The sequence below is a fragment of the Cyprinodon tularosa genome, unplaced genomic scaffold (assembly GCF_016077235.1).
Source record: "Cyprinodon tularosa strain WSP-4 unplaced genomic scaffold, ASM1607723v1 ctg241, whole genome shotgun sequence".
NCBI classification, from domain to species: Eukaryota; Metazoa; Chordata; class Actinopteri; order Cyprinodontiformes; family Cyprinodontidae; genus Cyprinodon; species Cyprinodon tularosa.
In genome coordinates this window covers 569,339-586,645 of record NW_024038899.1, presented here as the reverse complement: position 1 = coordinate 586,645, position 17,307 = coordinate 569,339, and the positions used below count along the sequence as shown (strand labels likewise).

At 37.8% G+C, this 17,307-nt stretch overlaps 1 protein-coding gene across 1 annotated transcript in view; it reads left to right on the top strand.

Moving 5' to 3' along the window:
* LOC119785164 (atrial natriuretic peptide receptor 2) overlaps window positions 1–17,307 on the top strand; it is a 131,770-nt gene that overhangs the window by 29,688 nt on the left and 84,775 nt on the right. The window contains exons 3-5 of the mRNA XM_038287617.1: window positions 4,054–4,167; window positions 4,450–4,585; window positions 10,426–10,520. Of these exons, the coding sequence (XP_038143545.1) occupies window positions 4,054–4,167; window positions 4,450–4,585; window positions 10,426–10,520 (345 nt within the window). The remainder of the gene's footprint in view (window positions 1–4,053; window positions 4,168–4,449; window positions 4,586–10,425; window positions 10,521–17,307) is intronic.

Below are 17,307 nucleotides of genomic sequence, written 5' to 3'. Positions count from 1 at the left end.
ATTACATATTATTTGATTAAAAATAAGTATAAAATAGAAAGAAGTAACAATTCCACATAAAATGCTTTGGATTGGATGTCTGATATCCAATATATCACCCATGTCAGATACAACTAATATGTCAATATAGAGCTGCTATTCGATCCAAATATTGGATCAATGCATCTCCAATAACAAGAATATTGTATCTAATATAATGCTGCATTCACATCGGACGCAGCAGGCGTGGCAGAAGCAGCGAAGTCATTCAAAGTCATTCAAAGTCAATGGTTGACCAAGTCAAGGCGCAGCAAAAGGTCCCGCAGTGCGTTTTGAGCAGCAGGCGCAGCGCGTCTGAGCAGCTGAAGCAGCGCGTCGGGAGCGTCTAAGCATCTGACGCGCCGCAAACGCGCTGCTGCTCGAGATGGAAAAATTAAACTTTTGCTGCTCGACGCGCCGCATCTACTAGTCAGAGAAGCTGATCTGGGAGCTGGCAGAGAGACAGACATATCGCTGATGTCACAGAGCGCTGTGATCACTCCTGTGAAACAGTTTATTGACGCATAAATTAACTTAAAATGCAGAAACCTGCTGGCAGAACATGTTGGCTTTTATTATCCTGCTGCCTGCAGTTTGGATTATTTAGATGAAAAACACCTACCAGCCACTGCAGCGGTGAACCGCGAGGAGGCGACCCGGCCAGAGGCTGCTGTTGAAGAGATTCCTACTGACAGCGCACCGCTGGTATGTGGGGGTCTGAGCGGCTCCGACAGAAAAAATATTGGAAGGCAGGATGGTAATCTGGATGAACTGACCGCACTAATGAAGTTTTCAGGTAGATTTTCTCACTTAAAAACATATTAAAACTACTTTATTCCCACTGATCACAGCAAATATAGCTGCAAGGCAGAGAAAGGATAGAGTAGCTCCGCCCAACGCGTGTCATACACACTTTTGCACCGCGCAGCCAGAGCAGCAAAGCTGCTTCAGCCGCGCGTCAGAACTAACTGGTACAAGCAGCAAAAATGAAGCAGCAGACCCGATTTTGCTGCTCCTGCTGCGTCCGGGGTGAACGTAGCATAAGTTCAGGTAAAATGATAATAAATGCTGAAAATTGATTTAAAGATTTTATCTTTATATTTAAATGACTTTGGTGTGTTTTTTTTATCACTTTTTGCTTTACCATGTTAATATTTCTCTGACAGCTGGATCAAAGCATAACCAAATATGCGATTAGGTAATGACATCATCTAGAGATTTTTAAGATACCCAATAACAACTTTGCTGAAGAGATAGCAACATTGTCAGTCATTGCAGAATTCTCAGCATTCCATTCATTTTAAGACTTAGTTTACATCCTAATATGAAGAATATATTACCACTTTCATGACTGCAAATCAAAACTGCACATTTCAAAATGTTTTTTTTGTTTTTATTTATACCTGTATAGTTTTTCTTCAGCTAGCCGTTGCTGCATAGCACAATAACATCTATTTAAGTCTACAGTTAGTAGGCTATTGACTCTTACAGTAGCTTTCAAAAGAAAGGAACAAACTTTTGAATTTGTTTATCTTATTGAATGTGTAATTAAACAGAGGCTATGTTTTCCATTAGCGATCTCAAAGTTTGCAAAAATGCCAATCCACTAAACTAAAAACTTTATACTGCTGTAAGCTGATCGCAGATCCGTTGAAACAAGGCCCACCACTAGTGGAAAAGCACCTTTTTTCACTTTTAACTTTCATAGAGAATCTGTGACGCTTTGGCTTTTCTCTATCTACAAGCTATAAATTAGAATTTATTTGGTTTTAATTGATTTAAGCAGAATTTAGACTTTTAGAGCAAGTTCTGGTCAAAGGACAATTTGCACATACGTACATAAAACAAGTGTTTCCTGCTGGTTTTTAACTCTGTGACCTACAGTTTTCTTCCTCCCTATAGGCTGAATTGTAGACATAATAAGTTTTAAATCTCCTCCCTATATTCTCTCCTGTTTTGCCATTGAAGCAGAAGACTTACAAGGCTCCTCTAATTAGTAGAAATGCTTTGTGCTAAAATGCTGGTAATGTTGGATAATATCACTCTTTCAGTTGAATAAATTTAGCCAGTTAACAAGTTTTTCCTGGAAACTTGGCTAAAAATATTCACACCATTCTGTTGGGCCACATGAGATGTTTTTTGGCTCCTATCTAATTGTCTTTACATTTTCCTCTTAAAAAAATTTACTACCGGTATCTAAGTATGAAAATGATTTTCCCAAACAGATGCCAACTTCTGCTGTGCATCTATAGATTCCTTCTTAAAACTGGCAGCAAGCATTTTTAGCATAATAAACATATTTTTCCACCCTAAATTTCTGCTCCAGTTGAGCTAAACATGAAAGGTATGAATGCGCTGGCGGGTTCTGACACGGCTTATTGTGGCAACACGCTGTGCTTTTTGTGCAGTAATTGCTTGTGGAAGTTGGTGGTGAGTTTTTAATCATTGTTGTGACACGAAAAATGATCCTCAAGGTTTTTAAGCCAAGAGCAATCCAAACTTTATTTAACTGCCCGAGGCTTATTTTTTAGATTTCAGGTATAAAAATGTTTTATTGATACATAGCATGCATCATATATCTTATTAGGACTTTACAATGATTAAAATAAACCCTACTTATAAGAGTAGAAGAGATATGATGCAGGATTTATGAGTATAGATATATATTTAAAATTTAAAATTTGAATTTATTTCGAAATGTTTACATTTTAACATCCCTCAGAAATAAATCCAGTAAAAAACAATGTGTCCGGAGAAAAAGTAGCACTCCTCATCAAGGTAAACACAACAGGATATGGTAGCAGCAGCATTATGCTGTGGGATTCCTACTCTGACAAGAAGGCAGGTTAAGTTTGATGAGAAGTTGACTGGAGCTAAATACTGGATGGTTCTAGATGCAGACTCTGCAAAGGTTCTACAAATGATTGACTCAGGGTCACTAAATACAAATGCACACCACACTTTTTTTTATTTATTCTTTTAAATAGAGATCCTTTGTGTTAATATTAATTGGTAAACATAAAATCTATGTGAGGACTCTCTTAGAATTGCTGTTGACACTGATCTTTAATCAACTTTTCAGTATCAATTTGTGCATCTTCAAAACAGAAAATATTTTATGCTAATATTTGTAGACTTATAAAATTACACTGCTTTTAGTTTAATGCATGCCAGCAACATATTTGTGCAGCAGGGTGGACTTAGACCTGTATGGAAGAGGATTAGGGCCACTCAAAAAAAAAAAAAAAAGTTAACTGCTTTTTATATTTTATTTTAGTTTAATATGGGAAAAAAGTCAGAATTCTGACTTTTTTTCTTAGAATTCTGACTTTAATCTCAGATTTCTGACAACTAACAAACATGTTAGCATCAAGTCATAGCCATGTCTGTTTTAGAGACTAGCTCTTGTTTTAATGACCTTCTTCTCCTCCATTAATGAGGGGACCCCTCGGGCACGTAAAAAGTTGCCTAATTCCATCATTTTCCACCAATGTTTTCACTGGCCACCTCAAACAACTCACATCTTTGTCAGTGAAGCTGAGTGCTCCACATCTCTTCCTTCATGGTGCCCATCTACATTAAGATCCAAAATTCTAAGATTAAAGTGAGAATTCTGAGAAAAAAGTCAGAATTCTGAGATTAAAGTCAGAGTTCTGAGAAAAAAGTCAGAATTCTGACAATTTTCCCATACTAAACTGAAATAAAATTAAAAAATCAGCTCACTTTTTTTTTTTTCAGTGGCCCTAATCCTCTTCCGTAGACCTGCATGATGCTCTTACACTTTTAATAGATTTTAGTGAATAAAATGTTAAAGCTCAGAGAAGGATGGAGTCTTGCTCATTAAAAAAGAGAAGTGAGAGGACATTTTCAGTTGATTACCTATATTTTTATTGGAATTGGAAACCTTTCCTCTTAGAACCTTTGGGGTAATTTTTAACTGATGGGGGACTCAGTTTTATCTGAATAGAAGCATGCTGGACTGGACTCTCATTCACTCTTAACAATATATTTTTCTCCTTTGTGTTCTTCTTCCAGTCTGTTTTTGTGTTGACGTACCATCCCCCGGATAATCCAGAGTACCTGGACTTCCAGAAAAAACTCCATGCCAGAGCTCAGAGGGATTTTGGTGTTCACCTGGAGCCATCTTTAGTAAGTGTTAGATTCCTGAGAAAACCACTTTAATTTCTCATAGCATAATCTCAAATGAGAAAACATCCCACTGCGCAGAGTAATTGCCTGAACATAACGAGGAATGACGTTTACAGTAATGTTTGCAGTCAGTACATTCATCCCAGGCGTTTTTATAAGTGAGGGCAACAAAAAATGTTACGTTTTATTTAGAACTTTGGCAGAAAAGAATATAGTTTTATTACTCAAGCTGTACTTTACAGCACTTGTTCTTGTTGGTTTAAAGATTGCCTTTCATTCCAGATGGACTACATCGCTGGCAGTTTTTATGATGGCTTTTTGCTGTATGCAATTGCCTTGGAAGAGACTTTGGCAGAGGGCGGAGAACAGAACGATGGCCTTAACATCACGATGAGGACACAGAATCGTCGATTCTGGGGTAGGAAAACTTCGTTAAAGCCTGTGTTTTTAAAATCAACTCATTCATATGTTTTTTTAAGACCTTCAGTGGGTAGCTGCTCCTCTAGTTACTTGGTTAGATGTCTTTTGCTTCCAGAAATATCTTTACATTGATTCTTTGAATGTGTCCCTGAAATCCTTGCCTTTATATGTTCATTTAAAACAACAAAACTAACAAAAAAACATATTCTTAGCTGCGTTGCCTCTGAGGTATTTCTAAAGTAACCCATTTCCTTCACATAGGTCATATTCCACACATGCCGACATATGCAGTTATCATTCATTTATATAAATTTTAGCTGGATGCCTTCATAATTAACTATAGGACCATCTTTAAACAAACACTTTTGGTATTCATAACTTAAAGAAAATTAATCACTTTAATTTCCAATGAGGTTTTTAACCACATCTCAGGAGTAAGAATGCATAGGTAAAGGTAGATATTTCTTCAAAGTCAAACATCTAACACTTCTACTTTGGCTTTATTGGTTTTCAGGGTTTGGTTTGTCAGAATTGATCATAAAACACTATTAGACAGACTGGAAAAAGTGGGTTTGATTGTAGTGCCAATGTGTTTTGGGTTTTATGAGACATAACAGGGCCACTCAGTCTTGTTCTGCAATTATAAAATCTCAGCTGACAAAGATGTTCTTGAGTCAGTTTTATTCAATATCTATGAATTATTTTCAATTCAGTTATTTTATATGGTGCCAATTCGAAACACGGTAACTCAAGACGTCTTATAGAAACAATTCAACCGGATTATCCAGTCAGATTGGCTCTAAGTTTTCTATGTAAGGAAAAGCAGCTGATTGCATCGACTCATTCACTTTATAGGATACGCTTCTCCTGAATAACATTACAGCAGACATTCACTTGCATTGAGCGTTAACAGAAATCCCTCATAACATGCTAACATGCATGTAGCGACAGTGGAGAGGAAAACTTCCTTTTAACAGGAAGAAACCTCAAGCAGAGTCAGGCTAAGTTTGAGAGAGAGAGAACATAGGAGGCTGATCTATATATACTTTAAATGTTAGAGAAGAAAACTAGCTCCATAAGTGGCTCGGTCTAGGAAAGGAACATTTAAGCAGACAAGCTCTGAGCCAGTTTTAATCTAAAAAAGATGAAAGAGAGTACATACAGTTAGTCACAGTAAAAGGAGAGTCCATAGCTATGTCTTGAAGAAAAACAGGAGTAAGCACTGAAAAACAGGCCCCTTCTCTCTTTAATTTGATTTTTCACACCACAGTGACGTCACAGCTAAACAGAACTGCACAAGATGAAGCTACTATGATATGAAAAAGCAGAGAGAACATAAAGTAACAAATACTGCAGAATGGGAGAATAGAAATCAATTTCAATTTCAGTCTTTCTTTGTGTCCATTTGTGTGCAAATTGTTCTCAACATAAAACTAAAATGAGAAAGATAAGGGTGTTTGAAGAATAGAGGAAAAGTATTTAAGTTAAGTTAATGTTGATAAGAAAACATGATCAGAATTATGAAGTGAAGATACCAAATAAAAAGTCCTTGATTAATAAATAAATAGATAAATTAATTGGTTAATAAATGTGCTCCTCAAATATTTATATTCGTCTTAATATTTCACTAATACTTCTAGACAGAAATAAAGAAAAATACAGCTGCTCTTGCCATTAGCCTGCTTTTTCATTCTCTTAAGCTCATAAGCTCTACGTGCTATAGTCTAAAAAATGCATACTCATGCTTTATAAGGCATTTTTTGACTTACGTTTGAAGCATTAACCGCTAATCTTGGTATCAACAATCAGAAAAGTTTAGGAGGAGGACATGGATGTGAACATTTGGGAGTAAATTATTCTTGACTTGAGTAAGTAAGGTTTAAATGCCTGGAAAAACTCTGCAAAGAAAAACAAACAATCATGTTTCTATAACAAGCCTGAACTGGTGAAATAAACACAATAAATTGTAACTAAACCATTTAAGTGAGATCTGTAGTCAGTCTAATGGTGAACCAACAACCAATTAAAAATTTATAAGTTTTGAAGGATCAAAATTAATCCAGACTTTTTTAAAGCAATGCAAAAAATGAGTTTGACATCAGCATGATGTTTGCTTTTAGCTATGCATCTTTTGGCGCTGCTATTTGTTGTGGAATCCAGGTCCATGGAAACAGAAACTTGATCATAAGTTGCATTTTGGCTTTCTGTGTCCTAGTGTTATATGCTCTTTGTGCTGTGTTAAGTGGACGTAGGAATAAAGCGGATACTTTTTTATCTGGGGTCTTAGATGAAGACCTGGACATATGATAAGTGTGTCTCAGAGTTAGTCGGGTGCTAACGAGTTATTGATGCTAAGGAGGACTAATCCAGATGTAAAGGGGGCTTAACTGCTGTAACTGTTTCCTCTTTTTCCACGTATGGCAGTGTATTGAAAAACGGGTTACATGGGTCTAGCTTTAGAGGAAATTAATACATTTTAGTAGTATATCTGCAGAAATTAAATTATCATACAGCTAATAATTAAATTATTAGCTGTATGAATGTTAAATTATAAGGCAAAATTAATTGCCACAAGATTTCGGAATTCATAAACTCCTGAAATTACATCATACCAGAGGCCAACAGATTCATTAGCCCGATGCAGAAATGTTTCGGTCCAATGAAAGGCAGAGAGGTGTATGACGTCAACGCGTCAGCCAAAGGCGGAATACTGAAGCAAAACAAAGATGGCTTTGCCAGTTTTAGCTAACCTGACTCCGCCAGATGGATTTGCTGGATTTGCTCCGCATATCCATCTGGAAACCTTCCGTTGAAGTAATTTTGGGAAGGGGCGAGAATACTGGTTAGCTGATTGGTCTATGTTGGTGATAGACGGGCCAAATAAACCAATCAGATCAACGAAGCATATGACGTACTAACAGACCGATGACGAAGAGGAGCCAATTGATAGATCAAACTCTTGCCGAAACCAGTCGGGAGAAGAGCAAAAACATCTTTTCCTCTGAGAAAAGCCTCCAGAGCAGTGTTTTGCTCTTCTTTCAGTGAAAAAATACTCTGTAATTCCAATAAAATTTGCTCGATAGCCACGCTAACGCTAGTTTCATCGGCTGAAGCCGCCATGTTCTTTAGACTGAACTGTCGCGCTTCTCGTTGCGTCACACCTCAACCCGCCTCAAAGCCAACGCTGATTGGACGTTCGTTTGGTGAACGGCTCCAAATTTTCTTTAACGGAAAGTAGCCAGACTGATCTGCGAGTGAAACCTTGATCAGGATGGTCTCACGAGGCTAAGTTTTAGCTGGATTACCCTCTCTTTCTCATTAAAAAACAGGGAAAGGAGCAGTGGCGGCCGGCCCATAGGGGGCGCTGGGGCACCGCCCTCCCTGATAAGAAGAGAGAAACGTAAAATATATTTTTAGAAATTAACTCATAAATGTCAGTTTTACTCTCTAGACTGTGTACCTATAAGCAAAACAAATTATATAAACTACATTTCCCTATCTACTGTCATTAATTTGTGGATTTCCACAGACAGACTCCTACCGTCTCTGTTCTGGGGGCTGTGATCAGACTGCCCCACATTTGCAGAGAATCTGTCAATCATGTACTATTGCTAGGTGAATTTAATGGCCAATCAGCGTCTCGGAACTTTATGGTCTTGGGGCGCTGAAAATACTGGCCTTTAACAGGCTTCTGCACCCGAGCGCAGGTGCAGACAATTAGAGGGAAGATGGCGAATGTAACGAACGAGATGCAGCTTCCACCAAATTCGGTGAGATCCTTATTTATCTACCCGTTTGCCAGAAGAACATCCCTGTTGTAGGATATGAACATTTCATGTCATGGTTATTGTGACTGTGACGAATCCACCTCGTCGCTTAAAACAACCTCTCTAACTTTGCGCGCCACACACATTCCTGTTATACTGTGCTTGTGAGGACCAATACACTCGCGCAGAGCCCAGTAGCTCCATGAACTTAAAACACACAAGCTGTTCCTGGTTACCTGCTGGCGTATTGAGGGTGCACACTTAATATTTCAGTGGGGTTAGCCGTGTGTGTGTGTGTGTGTGTGGGTGTGTGTGTGTGTGTGGGTGTGTGGGGGGTGTGGGTGTGTACGTGTTTATGCTACGGGGACTTGTCATCTTCAGTCTGGCTGCGTCTTTGCTGGGTTCAAACCCAGTTTGGTGTAATTGAATAAGTCAATGAATCTGTGTAAAAGAATTAAGTTGTAAAAATTATTTGTTTTTGTACATCAATTGTTTGTGGAGGTAATATATGGACAAAACTGATTAATGAGAAGAAATCAGAAATAAGAGAGCCTGAGGGTAGGGGCTTAAACTATTTAATGAGGGCTGTGGGAAGAAAAGCGGCAATTTTTGTTTTCTGTTTCTTTGTTACATTGCTGGTAACTGGAGGGAGGCTGAGGCCCAGAGTATCTTGTATATGTTTAGTTTCTTTTGCACCCTGTTTTGAGTTTTTGAGCACAATAAATCACCAACACCGGTAACCCGACTGAGCCTGGATTCTTGGAGGCCAAAGAACCCCGTCACAGTGACCCAAATCATCACTGTTACTGTTATTATATAGTAAATTAAATCATTACTGTTAAATTGTATGTATTGTCCAATTGTTTGTTTGAATTCTTATTCCGGATTAGTTGGAGACATACAGTATACTAGGCTATATCAGCCCCACCAAAAATATTTTTCACCAGCCGCCACTGGAAAGGAGGTGACTTTTTTCTGTTGCTGTTGGTTTAAAAGGTTATTAAGAGGTCTAAAAATACAGTGGCAGCCTAATAATTTCTTTAACAGCGGCAAATTCTGTGCCTTTGTTGTTCTGTGTCATATTGTCTTATCGATATATGAAATGAAACGAAAGGGAAACCTTTAGCTGATGTATTTCATTCACTTACAGTGTCTATAATTCAGAAGGGTTTGGTCAAATTTCCTTTGACTTTATGCAGATAAGAGTTTTTGGAAAGCTGAAGATTTTGTTATCGATAAGCACTCGGATTTAAAAAAGCAAAAGTTTTTAAAGACTTTTGTATCATATTTGTGTTTTCAGATCTAGATTTTAGTAATCAAATAAATGCTGTTGTTGAATTTCTCTACTGTTACTTTAATAATGTATATGAAAATACTGATGTTTATGGCAGCTATTCTCTGTAAAGTGCTTCTCTTTTGTTTATTTGTATCATTTCTTAGCTTGGAGCATGTTTTTTTTAAATAAGCTGTTCAATGTGCTTTTTAAGTGATGCTGATATTGATTTTTTTTTTTTACATTATTTTGTTTCTTGGTTAACTGAAATTTGTTTGCTGTGAATTTCTCTGAATTACCTTTGTCCAAAAAAACGTACCTAGACCGAAGGACTAAAATGTGTTTTAACTTTAGATATATTCAACTACTGATGAATAAACAGCAGATGTGTGTGAAAGAAAAGCTTTGTATGTTCTGCGGTAGACCGGCCAAGTGTTTAGTCAAGCTGAACAATACTGGAAAGAACAATTGAACCCTAAACTTGATTGAAATCACCAGCTGTATTGCAATAATTATAGTCTGATTGCACATTTAAAAAAACAAACACAAAGTTCAAAGTGCAGTTTCTTGCGTAATGTGTATTGTGACACACATCCTCGGTCATTTGCTGCCTGCCATATCTTTGCTTACAGTATATCATACCCAGGGAGTCAGAACAATGTTACAGCTTAAAAAGATTGATAGTGGTTATTTTTCCATGGTACAATGCTGGTAACACTTACCACCAAAAGACTTTGACATGTCTAACAGTCATGCAGAAAACAGCTATTTCACAAGTTTTGTTTTTTTCTGTTTTAGGAGTTACGGGACTTGTTACCACAGATGAAAAGAATTCAAGAAATATAGACATGGACCTGTGGGCAATGACCAACCAGGAGACAGGAGAGTATGGGGTAAGTCAAGGTTCACAGCTTCAGAGAGCTAGTTTGTGTTGGAGCAACATTTTGTTGTAGATGTTCTGCTGCGTTGTTGGTAACATTGAGAAGTTGTGATCTTGTGGTTACAGCAGAGTGTTTCCCTTGTTAGAAAACTACCAGCATCAAGTTTAAACCCAACACACAGCCACTCTGGCACCCCTTAGTCCCACATAGCCACCTTTTTTACCTGCGTGTTATTATCATTACACTGTCAAAAGTACATAGCAATGAAATAAACTCTCTGCATTTAACCCATCCCCTTGGGAAACAGTGGGCTTCCATTTTGTGCATTGCCTGGGGGGCAGTGTGGGATTAAGGATCTTTGCTCAGGGACCCATGTCTATGTCCTAACCACTAGGCTGCCACTCCCCTACCTAAGGGGTGTGATAAAGGCAGAGGTCAAAATCTATTGTAAAGTACTTTTGCTGTGACCAATAATGTTAACGTACATTAATAAGCATTCCTGCAAATGCACCAGAATTAGCGAAAAGGGTATTTTTCATCTATTGTTCCTGGACAGAGCTTAAAATTGTCTAGCTAAAAAAAACACCCAAAACACAACAGTAAGCATTCTACAATGAAAAATACAAATATAAAAAGAAATAAAAAAAAGCTATAACTCCTCAAAGCTGATTTAAAAATACAGAATAAGGACTAAAGATTCTAGGTTCATAAAATAGAATAAAACATTTATATATATACATACATACACGTGTATATATACATACATATACACATATGTACATACACACAGCAGAGACACAAGTGGCAGCATGGCTTGTTAATGATAGACATTCAACTAATGTTGACATGACTGATGTGTTATAAGCCAGTTTTTTAGAAGCTTTTTGAAAATTTTGTATGTTGTAAGTTCTCTGATGTTCTGGGGGACAGACTTCCATTCCTGAGATGATGTGACTACAAAGGCTCTTTGACTAAAAGCACTTTTACACAGAGGAACAACAGTCTCCTCTAGTCAGCCCTCGTGTTACTGTCTGCGTGTTCCTGATTTTCACAAAACTGACTCAGTGGAGGAGATGACAGACCATGGATTATCTTTCTTGGATGGATTGATTATTTTTATTTCTATCATTTTTCAAACTTGGTTCAAGAATACCGTTGTATACAAAAAGGTTTACTTTTAACTCCATGACTGCTGAGTGATCAGGAGCTCTGACCTTCACTCATCTACTACACGGTAGTAGAGTGTTGCCTGTTTATTTTTCTCTCTTTATGGCCAAACTTATCTACCTAGTCACCTCATCTAGTTGGTTCATTTGGAAAACTGCTAATCAAGAAGTCTCAACCTTTGCAATAGAATTTGATGTCGCAGCCATCAACCTTAAAGGGTTATGGAGGTATAGCATGGGTTTGGGGGAGATTTTTTGGTTCATTATCTCTCTGTCTGTAACCTAAAAGCTTTTGTTATACATAATTGAATCTCCGTCAATCATTCACATGGATAAATACTAGCAATTATACCAGAGCACTGAAATACCAGCCGCTAGTTGACAGAACAGTCCCATGGGACTCTAAGCCAGACAAACAGACCTGTTCCCTGCCAGGGTTGATTAAAGAACAAGTCTATGACTCAATAGCACACAGGTGGAATGCCTGAAGTTATTCAAGTTGAGTCTTCATTGCCAGTTAATCAAGTCTTGATCAAATGTGGCATAAACCTAGATATGCTCTGTTCCCACTGCTCTTCCACACACCTGAAAATTCTCAGCCAACCAACCTAAAGACCGGCTATGGATACTGACAGAAATAGAGCAGCCATACATTCCCTTTTCTATATTGGTAACATAAAGCTGTATACTAAGATAGAGGTAAGAAATCTTGTCTATGGTCCACATCACAAGGATCTACAGCAATGTCACTGTAATGCTATTCGGGCTGGAGAAATGTAGCCTGATGGTGACAAAGAGGGGAGGTAATGAACACAGAGGGAGTTCAACTCCCTGAAGGAAAAACAGCAGATATTGAACAGAGCTATTAGTACCTTGGAGTACCACAGGCAAATGGTGATATTAAAGAAGCTACGAGGAAAGCATCCCCAGCCAAATTCAAGTATAAGACCAAAACACACTGACCAACTCTACAAGTTCAGATCCAATTCTTTCAAAAATTTATTCACTGTACTTACAGATTTTGGTGATTAAGTATTGATACACGATTTGTTGATTAAAAACAAAATTACATTCGCTGCTTGAACAAATTCAAACAAGACTTGTCATTTGGCTTTTGTAATTTTTTCCCGTACCTCTTAAGATCTTGCCATAGGTACAGTGGGGTAAAAAAGTATTTAGTCAGCCACCAATAGTGCAAGTTCTCCCACTCAAAAAGATGAGAGAGGCCGGTAATTTTCATCATAGATATACCTCAACTATGAGACAAAATGAGAAAAAAAAAAATCCAGAAAATCACATTGTCTGATTTTTAAAGAATTTATTTGCAAAGTATGGTGGAAAATAAGTATTTGGTCAGTTACAAACAAGCAAGATTTCTGGCTCTCACAGGCTGTAACTTCTTCTGTAAGATGCTCCTCTGTCCTCCACTCGTTACCTTCATTAATGGCACCTGTTTGAACCCGTTATCAGTATAAAAGAAACCTGTCCACAACCTCAAACAGTCACACTCTAAACTCCACCATGGCCAAAACTAGAGAGCTGTCAAAGGACACCCGAAACAAAATTATAGACCTGCACCAGGCTGGGAAGTCTGAATCTCCAATAGGTAAACAGCTTGGTGTGAAGAAATCAACTGTGGGATCAATTATTAGAAAATGGAAAACATACAAGACAACTGATAATCTTCCTCGATCTGGGGCTCCACGCAAGATCTCACCCCGTGGGGTCAAAATGATCACAAGAACGGTGAGTAAAAATCCCAGAACCACATGGGGGGACCTAGTGAATGACCTGCAGAGAGCTGGGACCAAAGTAACAAAGGCTACCATCAGTAACACACTACGCCGCCAGGGACTCAAATCCTGCAGTGCCAGACGTGTCCCCCTGCTTAAGCCAGTACATGTCAAGGCCCGTCTCAAGTTTGCTAGAGAGCATTTGAATGATCCAGACGATGACTGGGAGAATATCATATGGTCAGATGAAACCAAAATAGAACTTTTTGGTAAAAACTCTACTCGTCGTGTTTGGAGGAGAGAGAATGCTGAGTTGCATCCAAAGAACACCATACCTACAGTGAAGCATGGGGGTGGAAACATCATGCTTTGGGGCTGTTTTTCTGCTAAGGGACCAGGACGACTGATCCGTGTGAAGGAAAGAATGAATGGGGCCATGTATCGTCAAATTTTGAGAGAAAACCTCCTTCCATCAGCAAGGGCATTGAAGATGAAACGTGGCTGGGTCTTTTAGCATGACAATGATCCCAAACACACCGCCCGGGTAACGAAGGAGTGGCTTCGTAAGAAGCATTTCAAGGTCCTGGAGTGGCCTAGCCAGTCTCCAGATCTCAACCCCATAGAAAATCTTTGGAGGGAGTTGAAAGTCCATATTGCCCAGCGACAGCCCCTGAACATCACTGCTCTAGAGGAGATCTGCATGGAGGAATGGGCCAAAATACCAGCAACAGTGTGTAAAAACCTTGTGAAGACTTACAGAAAACGTTTGATCTCTGTCATTGCCAACAAAGGGTATATAACAAAGTATTGAGATGAGCTTTTGTAACTGACCAAATACTTATTTTCCACCATATTTTGCAAATAAATTCTTTAAAAATCAGACAATGTGATTTTCTTGATGTTTTTTTCTCATTTTGTCTCTCATAGTTGAGGTATATCTATGATGAAAATTACCGGCCTCTCTCATCTTTTTAAGTGGGAGAACTTGCACTATTGGTGGCTGACTAAATACTTTTTTTGCCCCACTGTAAATGCTCTGTTTATTTAAAAACTTTGTTGTATGCACACGTCCAAGTCTTTCCAGGAATATGTATTTATGCAGAAAGCTAGTGTCACAAGTACCATCAGTTTAAATTGTGATTTGACCATTTAAGTTTGTATTTTTTTTTTGCCAAGATATGTCTTTCTTTGCCGCCATGTCTACCTTCCAATCTGACGTATGACTTTACCGTTAAAATACTGTATTTTTTTTTTTACCAAAATAGACACCTGGTCTTTCTTGATTGAACAGTTAGAGACACAATATAATTTAATTCAATATGTTCCAACTGGTATCACCCGTTTTTTTTAATACATCCAAGTTTTACCTAGGGTGTTCTGCCGTTAAAGGAAGGTGCAGCAACTTGTGCGGCCATTTTAATAGTAATGTTTTCCAGCTGTTAGCAGGTCTGCCAATGCCATTTTTCTTTTCAGCAACATGTTTAACTTACTTGTCCAGAAGGAAATTGGCAACCTTTGCATGGCAATTTCTTAGAGCTATCACAGAGCTACTAGGATCTGACACTTCAAGCTACTGTTCCTATTGGTGCAGAATCTTTTCATGTCAAAATTTGCACCGTTACTAGAAAATTATTGGTTTATTTTGTACCAGGTGAAATTAATTATACTTTTTTATATATTATCCTTTTTTTAATAAAATTAATATCTTTATTTTGCACCATTCTAGAAATTCTGATGATGTATTTTTTTAATTGTTTGTTTCTATAGAAATTTTTTTGTAGATATTAGGGTTGTCAAAGGTATCAATACTCAAAAAAGTATCGATGCTAAAACGATACGATACTTATTTTCAGTTCTTCCACCAGTGGCACCTACAAAGTCATTCATCTAGAGTGCAGAATAGAGGAAAATGCACTTTCTGAACACAGTGTGATTGAATAATTCTGTACACTTTTCAGTTTTAGACTTTTTATGTTACAGGTGCAGCTGCTGAGAATTAGTTTTGTTTGCTAACTGGTTTGGCTAGTTTCACTGTTATGTGGGCAAAGCATAGCCAAGGAAGGAACACTTAAGTTCATTTAGTTTGTTTTTTTTATCAAGCTTGCTTAATATTGTGCACAGCATACAACCTCAAAATATTGTTCTTATTGTTTATTGTATTTATTAATTTTTTTGTATTTTATTTATTGATGAAAATATTTCTGTTAAATTTTAGGGTCTTTGTTTTTATCCTTGTGGTATCAAGAATAGTATCGAATATTGTCTATTTTTCCTGAGTATCGGTACGAGTTGAAATTTTTAGTATCATGACAACCCTAGTAGCTATTGTCATGATTTATTTAAGCATCTGACCCAAAATGCAGTAAACCACTCAGAGAGCAAGGCAAAAGTTTGGACTGCTTTATTGAAAAACCAGCGAGGGTTGGATTCAGGAAACTCAGTGTTCTCAGAGGGCTGGTGAACCAGAAGAAAGGGGGGGTTCTTCTCTCACTAGCATCCAGTCTGTGTGGGTTGAACAGAGAAGAAGGAACATGTTGAAGAGTGGACAGGTAGACATTATTTGGACCCGGAGGAGCACTGGAGCGGACTGTCACTTGGATTTCCATGAGGGACTTGAACGGCACATGTGGAGGTTTCTTCCCTGCTCAGTGAGAACTCGGTAAACAATCCTTCCAGGGGAAGAAGGCCTAACATCCAGTATGCAGGAAGACTTCCTCCCAAAGGCAAAGACAAAAAAACATGGTTACACTCAGAGAGACAAAGGCTCAGTTTGACTCTGCTAATCTAAGCATGGCTAGAGTACCCCAAACTGGCAAACACTCTCGCGTTGAGGTAGTGACAGTCCACTGCTTAAGTACTCCTCCAGATAATGATCCAAAGAGCCGCAGGTGTGCAGGGAGGACCAACAATGACAAGGAACCACCTGGTGGTGGAGGGAGAGACAGACACAAAACAGACCACACAAACCAGATTCCTGACAGCTATGACCTTTTAAGCTAATTCTACAAAGTTACCTCACTGGGAAAAACAAGATAATTGACAACAACGCCTTGTTAGATACCTCTGCTTGAAGGATAACATGTATTTTTTGATACAGATGCACAATGCAACATTTCCTATCCTTTTTATATACATATTTCACAAGGTTAAAATTTTATTTACAGTTATGCGGTGTGATTTACAATAAAGAATATTTGAATGCATTTATGGGATTAGTTTTGGTTGATTGTAAATTGTTACAATGGATCCTGTTAATAACAGCTCTACATTGAGATCACCATGACAGTTGTCTGCTGCAAATAAGTTATTGATTGCTAACTACACCACAGCACCAAAATGGCGCCTTTAAGCAGCTAATCATATAATTGCTACATGATGTGACTAAAATGTAAGAATTAAAGGATAGTGTCCCCATTTCAGGAGTTAAGTCCCAGTACAGTCTTCTTTATTTGGGGGTGACCGTCGGCATCGGTCATAGCTTTTAAGGTTTTAGGACAAAGACAGTAATATGATTATGGGTGAAAATGTCCTCTAGAGTTAGAGTCATATTTCAAGCCGGACGACAGATGCTATTCTTCAAACTAAATTCTAAAAGATTAACTATTAGGAGCTTTAGTTAATTCAATTGCATGTTTTAATTGTAGAGAACATAAATATTACACTATGTTCTTTTGAACGTACTGTATTCAAATATAAGAACTTGAAGTACAGAAACACTCCTGTAAGTGCAAAAATGAAAATGTTCCTTTATTTTTATTTGCATAAACCTCCATAGTGCATACATTTTTTTCACATATGGTCAGGTTATAGCCAGGGGAGTATTTATATGTAATAAACCATATTTTTCATAAAAGAGCAAAGCTGTAAAAAAGGAGAAGAAAAAGTGTTTTCAATATTTTT